Source organism: Ambystoma mexicanum, chromosome 5p (assembly GCF_040938575.1).
Source record: "Ambystoma mexicanum isolate Mex_15411 chromosome 5p, UKY_AmexF1_1, whole genome shotgun sequence".
NCBI classification, from domain to species: Eukaryota; Metazoa; Chordata; class Amphibia; order Caudata; family Ambystomatidae; genus Ambystoma; species Ambystoma mexicanum.
In genome coordinates this window covers 410736736-410751752 of record NC_090930.1, presented here as the reverse complement: position 1 = coordinate 410751752, position 15017 = coordinate 410736736, and the positions used below count along the sequence as shown (strand labels likewise).

The following is a 15017-nucleotide window of genomic DNA, read 5'->3' as shown; positions in this document are numbered from 1 at the left end:
AAACAGCACCACCCCATCCTTTCCCGTGTCATTCCCCCATTGTGCTTCCCTCCCCCCACATCAAAAGGGGCCATGCCCCCGGCAACAGAAAAACCCTCCCCCGAGGTGTTCTTTCTGCCCCATCCCCCCACACTTTCCTTTATTTCCAACTCTTTAACCAATCTCCTAGCCAAGAGCCCAGGTCTGCCAAATAGTGGTTGTTCCCATAAATTGACAAGTGTACACCATTCTCCCTAAAGATCATAAAGCCCTCATACACTATTTCCTTATGTTCCATCACCTGCACCGCCACAGAGGCACAAAACTTCACCATTTCTCTGTTGATCCCCTTTCTAGCCTGCTCTATCGCTCCCTCGCTCCTTGCTCCCCTCCACACTCTGCGCGGCAACAACTTAGTCCATAACACCTCTGCTTGAGGCCACATTTTTGCCGCACCCAGACTAAGTCCCTTTTCATTTTCCTTAGCAGTGCCACCCCCGTATCCCTTACCAGGTCATTCTCCCCAGCGTGAATAATCAACACCTCCGGCGCTCCGTAGCGTTCCCGCAACCCCGCCAACATAGGCAGCAACTGGTCCCAGCGCAGGCCCTCTAACCCATGCCATCTTACCACCACATCCTTGTAGCTACACCCCAGTTGCCTGCCCATAACCCTTTTCTCCGCTTCTTTCCCAGCCCATTTAACAATTGAATGGCCGACAATCCACACTTGCGCCAACTCCCCATCCTTTCGCACAGCATCTGGAAAAGAAATTACAAAATTACCACCACAATACATACCCCCCCACGCTGTTGTCTGACAAATTCTGCCACCTTCCTTCAAAATTCCCCTTTATGAAACTCCCTGACATACCCCTTGTATCTCCCAGACCTCCAACGCCCCAAACTTTTCACCTTATCCTCCGGAAAAACCCAACCTGTTACCCTCCGATGCTGCGCCCATCCTGAATGAATGTGTACCAAAATCCTCTCCCTTTTCCCCTACCACTAGCAGAGCCTTCCGCAATACCCCCAAAACATGTGCCGCTGGAACCGGCGACCCATCCTCATGCTTAAACACCAAGCCTGTCTTCCCTCCACACTGCTCCATCCACAACCTGCCTGCCTGCACTGGGCATAAATCCTTGCTCCCCTGCCCCAACAAAACCCAGGAACCCTTCCCCCTCTGGTCCGTTTTAGACTTACTAATCTTAATGTCCAAACCCCCTTCTGTTATTTGCACATCCTCCCACTGCAATCCCCCAGATCCCCCTTTTCCCCCCACCAACTCCGAAACCCGAAAAGCCCCGAAAAATAACCACGTAAAACAGGTCGCAAAAAGCTCCCCCTCCCATATCGACCAGTAAACTCCCCCTACCGCCTTAACTAACCTTTGCAGCAATTCAGCCTCCTCCTGTCCTTGTCCCTCTTACTTTCCCTTGCCCATCCTTCCAACATCCTACTCGCCATTTCCCCCCCACTCGGCTGGAAACCCCAAAACCATTTCCAGTAGAAAGCAATTCCTGCTAACTTCCCTGCTATAGTTGCTCTTGACCAGCCCCTGTCCATGCACCTCAGGAGGAAGTTCATAACATCATCCCTCCTCTGCTCTTCCGCATCCCATCTACCCTTCCAACTATGCGCTCCCCCCCCAATAAAATCCTCCCAGGCCCTCCTGTATCACTCCTTAGACTCCCCGGACAAGGAACCCTCCACCAAAGCCAGCGCTCTCATCTTCCTATCTTCCACAGCTCCTCCGGAATCTGCTGCCCCTCCTGATCCGCATCTGGAGCCAATTCACGGAATCTCTGTCATTGAAAACGAGATAATGCATCAGCGATGCCATTATCCTTCCCTGGCACATGTCGCCTTAAACACCACATTCAATTCCATGCAACGCAGCACAAACTCTCTCATGAGTCTTGCCACCCTCTGATCCCTTGCTGATTGCCTGTTTACCACATGGACCACGCATTCATTGTCCACATTGAAATTCACCTTCCTATCCCGCAAATCCTTTCCCCACAACTCCAATGCCACCAGTAGTGGGAAAAATTCAAGGAATGCTATACGGTTTATAGTCATAATGTCGAAAAAAAAATGTCGACAGACAAAAATGTCGAAAAAAAAATGTCGAAAATAATAATGTCGACATCCTATACTTATAATGTAAAAAGTCATTTTTTCGAAAAAAAAATGTCGACATTTTTTTTTTGACATTATGACTATAAACCCTTAAAACTATCAACACCTCACCCAACACCCCCCTGCCACCCCCCCACACCCCCCAACCACCCTTTCACCCCTCATACTCAACACATACCAATTATTTATTTATTTATTTATTTATTCAATAAATAAATAACCTAAAAAAGGATCATTTACTATGGGGGGGTCCCCCCCAACCCCCCCTCACCCAACACCCCCCTGCCACCCCCCCACACCCCCTCAACCACCCTTTCACCCCTCATACTCAACACATACCAATTATTTATTTATTTATTTATTTATTCAATAATTAAATAAATAAAAATTGTATTTACTATGGGGGGGTCCCCCCCCCAACCCCCCCTCACCCAACACCCCCCTGCCACCCCCCCCACACCCCCCCAACCACCCCTCATACTCAACACATCATATATATATTTATTTAATTATTTATACATACACTAAATTAAATTTCGAAAAAATATCGAAAAATGTCGACATTTTTGTTTGTCGACATTATTGTTTTTCGACATTAATTTGTCGACATTTTGACTGTCGACATTATTGCTGTCGACATTATGACTGCACACCATGCTATACTCCTTCCCTCCTTCAACCACAGATCAGGCCATTTCTCCGCACACCATTCCCCCCCCAAAATACTCCAAAACCTCCTGCCCCTGCTGCGTCCAAAAATATCTGTACTTCCCATGTCACCGGGTCTCCCTGCAACCACATTGACACCCCATTAAACTTCTCCAAAAAACGCAGCCAAATTCTGCAGTCCTCCCTCACTGACCCCGATACTCTTATCTTATGATGTGGGCACTTTGCTCCCGCCATAGCCCTCGCCATGTTCCTACAAAACCTCCGTCCTGTGGCCACCACCTTGCATGCAAAATTCAAATGCCCTACCAGTCTCTGCATGTCCACCAGCGTCATTTTCTTGGCCCCTACCGCCCTTTCCAGCAACACCACCAGTTTGCTCACCTTGTCGTGCGGCAAGCGTGAGGTCATGGCCACTGAATCCAGTTCAATTCCCAGAAATGTCAACACCACTGCGGGCCCTTCAGTTTTGTCTTCCGCTAGCGGCACACCCAACTCCTCCATTAGCTCCTGAAATAACTTTAGCATTCCTTTGCACTCTCCCTCTCTATCCGCCCCGCTAATGAACAAAAAATCGTCCAGATAGTGCAGCACACTCTCCCACCCCGAGTTAAATGAAAAAACCCACTGTAAGAAGGAGCTGAATCGTTCAAACAGCGCGCAAGAAATTGCGCACCCCATTGGCAAGGCTTTGTCTATGTATATGCGGTCCTCAAACTGCAAGCCTAACGACCAAAAATCCTCCGGGTGCACCGGTTATAACCTGAAAGCCGCTTTGATGTCACACTTGGCCATGAAGGCCCCCGCCCTTCTTTCCTTACCAGCTCCACTGCCTGGTCAACACTTGCATAAACCACCCCACATTCTTCCGGGGCAATGAAATCATTTACTGACATGCCCTCCGGCCATGACAAATGGTGTATTAATCGAAACTCCCCCGGAGATTTCTTGGGCACCACCCCCAATGGGGATATAACTAAGTCACCCGGCAGGTCATCAAATGTCCCTACAATCCTTCCCGCCACTATTTCTTTGTTCAATTTATTCCTTACCACTTCAACATTTTCTTTGGCTGACTTCAGATTTTCAGCCCACCGGCGCACCCTTGGGCCCTGGTACCCCAATCTGAAACCTTGACTAAACCCCTCACTCAAAATCTTCGCCCCCTCCCTATCTGGATAAAATTCCAACCATTTCTGCAGCACCCCCACTTTAATTGGCGTAGAAGCTTTTCCCCACAACCCCTCTTCCTGAACCTCTCCCCCTCCCCCCGTTGGAAACACTGCGTAAGAGGGTGTTTTCCTCCACACTTGCTACACTCATGCCTGAACCTACACAGGGTCCTTATGCAGCCGTCCTTATTAAACGCCCAACATGCCGCTGAGGACTGCCCTCTGCCTCCTCCTCCCGCCCCTTCATGGGCGGGGCGACCAAGAAAGGGCTGGAAAGGCACTGGCAGCCCACTGGCTGTGTGCAATGTCGGGGCAGGCCTCGTTGGGGCCATCCATTGCAGCCAAAGATCCATATCTATCTCCCCCCAGACCGCCTGACTGTCCTCCGCCATTCTCGCTCTGAATTCCTCATCATACCTTACCCAGGCAAAGCCCCCAAAACTTGTGAAAGACTTCCTAATGACGTCCATATATTTAAGTAGGACCACACAACGCTCAGGGAATTTTTCACAATAAACACTGGCATAAATGATAAATGCCGACGTCCAATTCTCAATAGTCACCGGTACCCTTGGGCGCGCAGCCAGTTCCCTCTCCTCTTCTTTAGACCCCTCCTTAGCTCTCACTTCCCTATGGAGCAATTTAAAAACGTCTACAAATTCCCCCGCCTGAATCTTCTCCCTGGTCGCTGCCATCAAGTGCGCCCCCAACGGTTTTGTTATCCCCATGTATGGCAGTTCTTTCTCCTTGCCTTTCACTTCAACCTCCTTTTCTTTTCCCTTTTGCACCTCGAGCCCCAATGGCTCCACCACCTTGTCCGTTTGAATCTCCACTGAGCAAATGCTCCTCTCAACCCCCAAGGCTCCAATGGCCTGTACACCAACTTCCTTCCTTACCCCCTGCAGTCCAGACCCTTCATTTCCCGTCCCCCTTCTTGTGACCCCTCTCTGCCATGCAGAAGACCATTCCCTTTCCCGCTCACCTCTTTCCACACCGGCCGTCTGCGGTCTGGCGTCCACACCAATGCTCCTCATCTCTTTTCTTAGAGGGCTCCTACTGCGGGGACAAAACATGTCAGCAGACTCACCCAGCCAACAGTTCCCCCGCCCTCCTACCGCCTGACCCCCCAGCACCTGCCTTTCAAGATCCCACCCCAATATCTTCTCTCCTCTCCCCTTTCCCCCACCTCCCTATAACCTTCCCCCTCCCACTGCCCAACATAATCCTCCAAACCACCCTCTTCACCCCTCAAATACCATTGTGGCTGCGAGCTCGTGCCCCAGTCGAGTTGATCATCCTCCTGCGAGCCCGGGGCGTCCGCCCCGCCACTCCTTTGACGTCTTCTCGGCGGGGCCGCGGAAACCCCTGCCTGGTCCTCTTCTCTCGGGCGAGGCGTTCCGGCCTCCACCCTGGAGTCCAAGTTGCTTGGGGCCGTGCTGCACCCTCTAGGCTCTCTGTGCGCTGACCGAGGAGGGGCCGTTCTCAAACCCTCTACCTCCACAGGACCCACGGCCGCTGCGCAGCGCCCTCTGCCTTCACTCCTCCTCCCCGGAGGGGCCGTTCCGCGCCCCATCCTATCCTCCTCAATTGATGGGGACCTCTGCCTCCTCCGCCCACCCGCACTCTTCTGCAGGTATTTACCCCCCTTCCCCTCTGCCCTGCCACCCCCTTCTGCGCCCCATCAATGGCCCCGCCATGGTTCCCTTGCGCCACCTCCTTTTGCGCACTCATAGCTTCCCTAGGGCTCTCATTCACTCCCTCACTAAATGGCTGCCCTTCCCCCGAAATCATTTCTCCCCCGGACGCCCTCTTGTCTACTTCCCTCCTCATCTTCCTGCCCCTGGATTCCCACACCTCCCCTCTACCCGCCGCGGGGGTGCAAGCCACCACTGCCGCGAGATCCCCATCAGCTGCAGCTCTACGCTGAGGTCTACCCCCCTTTTCCGCCCCGTCACCCGTGACTTCCCCCACCGCCCCTTCCAGCTGGGCCTTAGATGCCCTGCTGATGATTTCCAGGGCCTCCCTCAGAGCCCTAGCATCAACCAGCCCCTTCTTGCTAATTCCTAGGCCCACCATCGTGCCCCACCAAACTGATAGCGCACAAAACTTTGCCCTTTGACGCTCACTAGCTAAATACGCCCCCGAGCCGGTACCTACCCGTGGAACAAACTACCCCTAGCAGATGGAACCCGGAGAAATTGTGCTATAACACTAATAGCCCAAAAGGGGTTAAATAACCCCAAACTAACAATGATCCTTTTTCTTTTTTTTTCTTTCGCCCCCCCACCTAAAATACCCCTCTCCCAAAGAGAAACCCCCCACTCCTAACTCCCCTTCCTCCCTCGATAAATGCACCCCCACCACTGCTGATGCCAATCCACTATTCCCCCCTTTCTTTTTTTTTCTTTTTTTTTATTATAAACCGGACCAACCGACGAAAAAATGCACTTCGGACAGCCCGCCCTGCCCCCTAGTGGCACACGAGCTGCACCACCAGCCTCACTAGAAAAATTAGAGCGGCCCCTTTAAGGTGCCTGTCCTGCCCCCTCTGACAAGAGGCTGTCACCGCACCGGGACACAACAAGGGAGCCGCTTCGCCCCCCGCTGCAAACCAGGAGGACCTGAGGGAAGAGGGCCGGCGCCGTGGAAGCGGGCAAGGAAATGTCCCAGATCCCGAACGGCACCTCCTGATAACGCCACCCGCCCAGGCCTGCTCTCCCCGACTCCCGAGCGCCGGAGGCAACGCCGCAGATGGGCCCGGCGAAGAGAATCCCCGCTCCCGCGACCCGGGTCACCAGACAACCGAAGGCGGGGAAGGCCAACCGACCCCACAACCCCACCGCCCTGCCGAGCACGGCAAACGCCAACGGCAGCCCAAGTAAGGAGGGGGGGGTAACTTATTTACGCTACCCCCGGCTAGGCGAGAATCGCCGACACAGAATTTTTTTTTTTTTTTTTGTGACCACCCTCTAATTCCTAAATCCCCCACAAATGCCCTACCTCACCTGCACTGCACTACCACGCCCCGCTACGCCCAGCAGACTCGGGGAAGGCTCGAGAGCAGGCAACAGGACTTGACAATCGCCAAGTCCAACCGTCACCTGCCTCCCGAACCTTCCCCGGCCCCTTAAATACCCCGGAGAGGCGCTCTGCCCCCACGGCCACTCGCTGCCCGTGTGCAGCGCCAAAAACTTCCCCGGGGGGAAACGCTTCGCGTTCCCCCCAAAGCCCCCCTTCCCCATGTTGCACGAGCACCTCCCTCGCAGAGGGCCACGGGCAGGGATGACCCACGGCAAAGGGTGCCTCTTCTCTTTGCCTCTCACCTGGGGGCGGGGCAGCCCCACTCTGTCCTCCAGCAGGAGGTTGTTTCACTGCCGCAGCTGCGGCCGATTCATTTTGACTCTGCAGCACGGCGGGGGCCACCACCTTACATCTTTTTTTCTGCCAGGCGAGAGACATTGCTTCTCTTCCGTCCCTCCTTTTTTTTTTTTTGTTGAAATGTCGACTCCCCTCATCGCCATTGTTACAAGCCCCCTTGGGTGCTATGAGACACCAGCACCTGTGGAGGCCTAGTGCCTCAAGGGGTTGATGACTGGGGGCTGGTCATGGACATCGCACCAGCCCCCTGAGGTGCTATGGGACACCAGCACCTTGGAGGCCCAGTGCCTCAGGGAGAGGCAGGGTAATCCTTGCCTGCACATGCAGACCCTGCACGCCTTGCTGGCCTGCATTCCCTGCTTACACAGGGTGGGCCTGCAGGCCTTAAGGAGACATGGACTCAGGTCATTCCATTTCAGAGTCTGCAGCGTTCTCCCGCACGTGCCTGCAGGGCTCCCTTTTATTAGCTTACTTCATGGCCCACCTTAAAAGGGCAACGCACATGGGAGGGACACATCGTTTTAAAGGGGCAACACACATGGGAGGGTTACTACACAGCATCCTCCTCCAAACTAGTTTTTACCAGCCCATGCAACCCAGGTGAAATTGAAGACCCTCCCTCTTATGCCCAGCAATTTAAATTGTGCCCCCCCTCCCTCGAACCAACATCCCAGTGGAAACCTGTCGGAAAGGGCCCTGTGCAGTGTCGCCCCCAAAGAGTGCAACATGGTCCAGAGCCCAGCTTAAAAATATCTTAATCAAGTTTGCCTTCAGCAGTTCATTTATGAACGGTGTCTGTTTCCTTGCATTATAGTCCTGTCAACAACAAGACTTGGCAGAGCCATCCATTTTTGGCTTGTGTGTAAGTATTATATTCGCTAGGCCCTGCTAACACATACCCAGGAACTCGCACCCATTTGCAGATGACACCATTTTATGGCCAGGTAGACTCATTGCGGCAGTGCCTAGAAAATGCCTATCCCATGCCAACATCAAAGCACAAACTGTCAATTGTCTTTGTATGTGAAATGGTTCATGTATACATGTACCTTTCTGTTATCACAATAATGTAGGCGGCTTTTCATATGACACCACTTTCTTTCAAAGTATCATGCAAACAAAAACTGCTTGCAAACCCATGACATTTTTGTGTTGCTGAATGTAAAATAATAAGATGCACAACTTAATGGGGCTTTATACGCCTTGCTCATAGTCTCTTACCCTAACTGCCCATTATTTCTCTGACCTGGCACCTTTTTGTCGGGATCATGTGTCAGGTTTTAGGGATGTTTGTAGCAAGAAGGAGCCAATAGATCTGTATTGCCTGATCAGCAGCACCCTGACTGCTCCAGTTTCTAATCTTAGGTCCCTGGCCTGATGGCGCACATTGGCCCCTTTTAGGCCCCTGGAAATAGGGACCCGAGTCCAGTAGAACAGGATGCCTGCTGTGATGCAGTGCAAGTTGTTCACGGTGAGCTGGGAAGTGTTGTATGCTCTTGGCGTGTAGTGCATCACTCCTGCTATTAAGCGCGTTATAGATGAACAATTATAATTTACTTGACTCAAACTGTGAAGTGAGTAACTCCAGAAAAAGTTGTTCCTAATGCACACTCTTTTCGTGAACACCTCATATTGTGGCAGTTTATGAGGCCCAAGATGTGTGTTGTGTGTGTCCAGTGCAGCATGACAGGAATGACGAGGTTACATGAAATGTCATATATTAATGGCATTGCCACTACATCGGACTCCCCTCGGAATGCGCATTTACAGTTGCATGCATTTATGGTGCTATCCAGTGATGTCACTTGGGAAACGTCGCCGGGGGCGGCATTTCCCCAAATGTGCACTCTCGCGAGAATCAAGCATTTTCCCCAAATATTCTAGGACAGGTGTTAGAATAGTAAATAATCCCCGTCCTCCCCGTCCTAGTATATGTGGGGTCAGGCTTTTAGGGTTGCAGAGAAAAAAAAAACCTACATGGCGACTTTTTCCCAGGGGACTTTTCACATGAAACCGCAATTTATTTCTGGACCCAGAACTTCGTAAAACATAACTGCTGCAGAGCATCAGTGTCCTACATACTTTTTCGTGCATTTAGGACCAATCTATAAGAGATGAACCACTGGCTGTGGGGTGGGGGGAGGGAGGAAGGTACAGTATAGTTTAGCCCCACCTCATTTCTATGTATTTCACCTTCATCCTCTACTGAACACAGCTGTTTTTGGGAGTTACTTTGAGCTATTGCTGATTCAGAAGATATTGGGCAGGGTGCAGTGATTTAGCGTGGTCTGTTTACAGCAATCCTTTTGTATATATATGAATTGTTATGAAGAATTTACAAGGCGCACAGTCTGCATCCTAGTAGCATAACATACATATATAAATAATGGTCCCATATAAAAGTGGCATAAACCCGATATTGTCCCGGGAGGATAGCTCCGCGGCAACGTGCACTTCTTGGAAGCAAGACGACACGAAGCAACACAGGTTCGATCCCCTGGTCCGCGCTTAGAAACCTCGGGGTGTTTAAGCGCGTTATAAATACACAACTATGACAAAAATAATTACACAACTTAAAAAAAGCAATTCCTGTAACAGCGCCTCGATGCCCGCGGGCTGTGTGAGAGCTTTAAAAATGTAAAAATAAATATCGGCACTGATTCGGTCTGTCAATGCCTTCTTATACTGGGCAGAGTTTACGCCAGGTAGTGGACACATTACCTCTTAAGCCATAACCCCCTCTCAAAGCTCTTCATGCGGCTCGCCGGTGTCCGTTAATTTAAATATAGACCAAGCGATCATTATCAAAGCTAAGCCTGTTTGGGGATTGCAGCCTTGTACATTTTGATTTCTGATTCTACTCTGTTTTTGCAGGTCCATTAATGCCTTTTTGATCGTGTATTTGTGCATCCTGCTCTCCAAGGCGATTGTGTGTACGACTTTGAAGTATGTCTGGCAGAGCGACCCGGCCAACGACGAGCCTTGGTATAGTGAGAAAACGCGGAAGGAAAAGGAGTCATTCAAGGTAATTGGAGAACTTCCTGGAGACTTGCAGCCTGGCCAGAAGCTCATATCTGCTTCCTGTTTTACATTAACCATCACATATGTAGTGTTTCTTCTTCCCCTGATTGTGATGTGCCTCCAGGCACAACCGGGTAAGGCTGCACTAAGCACGTTGATGTCTCCACAACGAGTACACGGATGGCGTTGTGAATTTTATTTTTCTGTGATGCCAACAGTGCGTCTTCATCCCTTCCCTGCGCCCCCTCCTTCCTGTCCCCTATCTCGCATCTCCCGACCCCTCCCTCTCAAAACTTCCTGGCCTCGCCTCGTGCCAGATATGACGGTGGCTGGGCCAGAACATGGCATTCCCTCCCACTTATTTTATTGCAACTACGTTTCTTCGTCTAATCTGCATGGTTGCCTAATTATGTGCTTTGGTATGAGTCCATGTGTTACCACTCTGTCTCCATCTTCTTTGGGTCTTCCGCCATATATTCTGTGGTTTCTTCAGGTTCCATCGCTTGTCGGCTCAGCTTTCTACGATTGGTACCCTCTCTCATCCATGCTACTATGCCTCAATCTGTGGAATGGCCAGAAATGTGATGCATTTCTTGTCACTTATCTGTGAGTTGATGTGGCGGTTATCATGGGAATTCGTCCCTTCTCCACAAGTCGAAGCCAACGCCCTTTGGGACTAGGGAGGTGAGGCCTTTTACACAATACCCTCCTTACGGCTCAGGGCAAGTAGGATCCCCTGGAGGTGCCCCCCCAACCCCCTCGGGACTAGGAATGCCCAAATCTGGGTTTGATCCCATGCCACCTCCCTTCAATTCCAAGCCTCCAATGTTTGTTGGTTATAGGGAATTGAACATGCTAATAATGTACAGAGCATCTTTATAATGGATGACTTGGTTACTGACCTGTACTCGTTACCTCCTCTTGGAGAAATCGATGACCAATGGAATTCTCTTCTCCATTCCAGGGAAGAACTTAAAACCAGCAGAAAGCCAATCGAGAGAGAGAGACTCCACCAGAGAATGTGGAACGCTGACCCGCACAGAAACGCAGAGGAGGGAGGCGGTCCCTCCCATGAAGGACGGAGAGCCAAGCACAGGACGTTGTGGGCTGAGACCCAGGTCTCCACGAGGAAAGCTGCCACTTCAACGAAGGCAGACACCCCAACCAGGCAGGCAGAGGTTGGGCAAAGGAGCGAAGAGGCAACCAGTACCAGCGCCTCATCGTAGAGACGAATGGGGAGACGGAACACCGAACAGCCGACTGTGTTGACCGAAGAGGAGTCGAGGGCGTGGATGCACAGGGGCCAGAGAACCCGACTACAATATCGAGTCCCACTGCTGGAAAGAAGGTATGTGGCTGCTGCCGGGGACTGGTTGGTGGACGATGAGGCTGACACCAAACATGTCTGAATTAACCCGTAGCCCACCTGGGCTGGATAACTGAAGACCCCATGAGGGGGTGAAAAAATCCCACCAATCATGGCTGAACGAGCCTGCACAAACGGCTGAGAAAGCAGATAACCCAGAAGGCGATGAAAGTAGAGCCAGATACAACAGGGCTGAGCATACCCTGGCCCACCCGGGGCTGAAAGATGAGATACCCCATGAGGGGGTAAGAGAATCAATGGATCAAACGGGGCTCCGAAGACCTGCAGCCTACCCAAAGCTACAACCCTGAACAGCACAGGAACAACAAAGAGTGAACTTTGTTGCGAATACCAACCTACCCAGGTCAGGAGAAAACATCCCTGAAAAGGGATAAGTTGGAAACTAATTAGTTTATCTGATGAGGAATTTGTATCAACTAAAACTAAAAGACATTTCTTTTGTTGGTTTGGCTTTTGTGACCAGTCTATGAAGCCAGGAGCTGGAAAAGACTGTGGTAACACTGTGGGTGGGGAGGGGGGGGGGTCAGAAAACGAGCCACCACTAATTTTCCCAAGGGGGAGTAACCCGTTTCTTAAGTTGAAGGTAAAATGCTCTTTCTTTTTTCTCCCTTTCTCTTTTTTTTTTGTATGTTCGTTCTTTTTGTTCATTCTTTCTTGTAGGGCAGAAATAGGTTAGCACATTTTGGACAGAGTAAGATGTCCTGATCAGCACCCATTTGTTTTCTAGCGTAGGGTATTCTTCATAGAAATAGTGCCTAGAGAAGGTTTTTCTTTAAGTTATTTAATAAACTATCTTGTTCAAACATGTCCTCTTGTCCGTCTCATATGTCTGACTTACCACAGCTGCCACTACCAATAGCTCTGAAATTAATCAATGTTCTACTTTTCCATGTTTGGCATTTCTGCATCATCTATATGAGGAAGGTAGTTGGATGTTATCAACAGTTAGACCTGAATGCAAGTTATTTCAAAACACAATCAAGTTTATTTAGAAAATGATAAAAAACGACAAATATAGGCCTACTGTAGAAAAAATAAAAAAAACACTGTATACATTAAGTAAAACATTATTATAAAAAAAGTACACAATAGTCTTTGTGACAAAAAGTCTTTCGTCCTAGGAGGCTGAGTGCTAAATAAAATACTGCAACATCATGTTCAATGCTGTCATGGACCCATCAGTCTTTGCATTTGCAAAGGATGTACATGCATTGCATTACACATAGATTAAGTTGGGGTGTGCTCTGTGATTAATCTGTCAATGTCCTCACTTCTTTCCCTGGGGAATTCATCCCCCATGTGGCCAGGGGACGGCAGCCGCTACCTGAGCATGACTCTGGGGGTGGCTGTTTGAGGAAGGACCACATGTGGGAAGGTGGCCCCTTTGGGGATAATATGTCCTCGTCTGATGAAGGCACATACCTCCGCCCTTTCTGTTTTAGAGATGGTCCCTCTATAGCCCAAGCCTTTTGGCTTATTGCAAAAGTGCCCTTGCTTTATCCATAAAGCCTGCTAAAGACCTCTTCCAGTATCATGTAGAAAGAAAACCCAGGAAAGTACATTTCCCTAAGTATACAAATACTGAGACGAGGAGGCTGAAGGGAATAATGCAAATCCACAATGCTGAGAACTGCAGAATGTGCTCTAGTAGTTACGAGCTCTTAACAGGTGCTGGGAGATTTAAAAGGCGGAACCTGAATGAAGTTGGGAGAGGCAACTTGTACAACCCATGTTCGCTCGGGGATGACTGAGGGACTGTTGAGCCGCTGTGGAGCCGACCGGCTCAAGGCAGGTGGAGGAAGGCTGCAATAATTCCTTTGCCGTGCTTGGAACGCATCAGAGACCAAAGATAAGTCTGGTCAGCGGTCGCGGGAACTCGAGAATAGCACCTCAGCCCCAGGAACCCAGAGAGAGGCTTAGACACCGGGGGGACCCGCAAAGGGCGTGGTGGCTGGTGAGAGATGACGGTGGACCCGCAAACTGGAGGCTGAACACTGAGATGCCAGCCCCGGTTTACCGCAAGGAACCTAAGCACTGCTTTAGAAAGCCGGTGAGTGCTAGAGAGAATGAGAGGGACACTGGGCGCTTCAGCAATGATACCGAAGAACGCTAATTGAGAATTGAATGAACGAATCATTTTTGGAAAGCAAAGCCCAAGAGAGGCCAAGGCCTGAGAAGAAAACCTCCTCACCACATGAACTTTTGCAAAGCTGTAACAGTTATAAGTCTGGGACCCAGGAGCAAAGCCTAAGAGAGGTTAAGGGGGAGAAAGGAAAATCCTCACCTCGTGAATGTTTGCCATAGCATAAGTCTGCAAATGTGTGTAAAGTACAACATGTTAAAAGCCCTAGCAGGAGAGTACAACAGGCAAGCTTATGTCTGCAAGTGTTTGAGACATGCAACACGTTTAAAGCCCTGGCATGAGAGTATACCAGGCAAGCACAAGTCTGCAAGTGTGTAAAGGGAAACAGGTTCCATCCAAAGGTCCTGGCACAGAAGTACGCCAGGTAAAGCTCGAAACGGGGAGTAAAGAGAGATTGAAGGGGAAAAGAACTTGGCAAGGAAATACACCCAATTTTATATATATGTGGAACTGGTATATAAAACTGTGTTGGAACACTAAAGGCCTGATTCACAGACCATTTTCCTATGGGAGTGTGCCATTATAAAATACTATGTGAATCAGGCCCAAAGTGTTTTTGTTATTTACTAAGAAACCTCCAAGAATGTTTTGTACCTTTTGGAGTTGTGAGAAACCCTGAACAGAAATCTTGGGAAGGGAGCCGCCACCCCCCTGGAACTGTTATCCATTGGGAACATTTTTGTTGAACTTTGAACATTTGTGCACCTTTCAAGAACCAAGACAGTCCCCCTTTGCACATTAGAGTTACTTTAGAGTGTGAGGGCAAGGATAGGGTTTCGGACTCAGGACAGTTTTGCTATGGACAGCTTGACATTGGGCATATCCTTAGTTTTGTTTGAGGCAGGGAAACAACTCTTTGAAGTAGTGAGGCATTTTCGAAACCCTTATTTAATAAGTCTATAACCACAAATATGACTTCTGTGTCCGTGTCTCATTCCTGGCTCCTCGCAACTGTCGGTGTTGATATTAATTTGCCTAAGGGAGCAAGTCTCATATAGGCTGTTGGGACCCAGGAGAAATCCCATCATGATTGAAATTGGTGGAAGGGCGTTTGGGTGAGACGCAGACCCGGTCTCACCCCCTGTGGATGCGCTGTTACTGAGGGCCTCATTACACGGATGGCG

The 15017-nt window shown here is 50.1% G+C and overlaps 1 protein-coding gene across 3 annotated transcripts in view; it reads left to right on the top strand.

The window, feature by feature from the left end:
• Window positions 1–15017, top strand: part of ATP11C (ATPase phospholipid transporting 11C) — a 1508462-nt gene that overhangs the window by 651396 nt on the left and 842049 nt on the right. For all 3 annotated transcript variants that reach the window (XM_069612799.1, XM_069612797.1, XM_069612798.1), the window contains exon 11: window positions 10217–10367. In XM_069612799.1, coding sequence (XP_069468900.1) covers window positions 10217–10367 — 151 coding nt within the window. The remainder of the gene's footprint in view (window positions 1–10216; window positions 10368–15017) is intronic.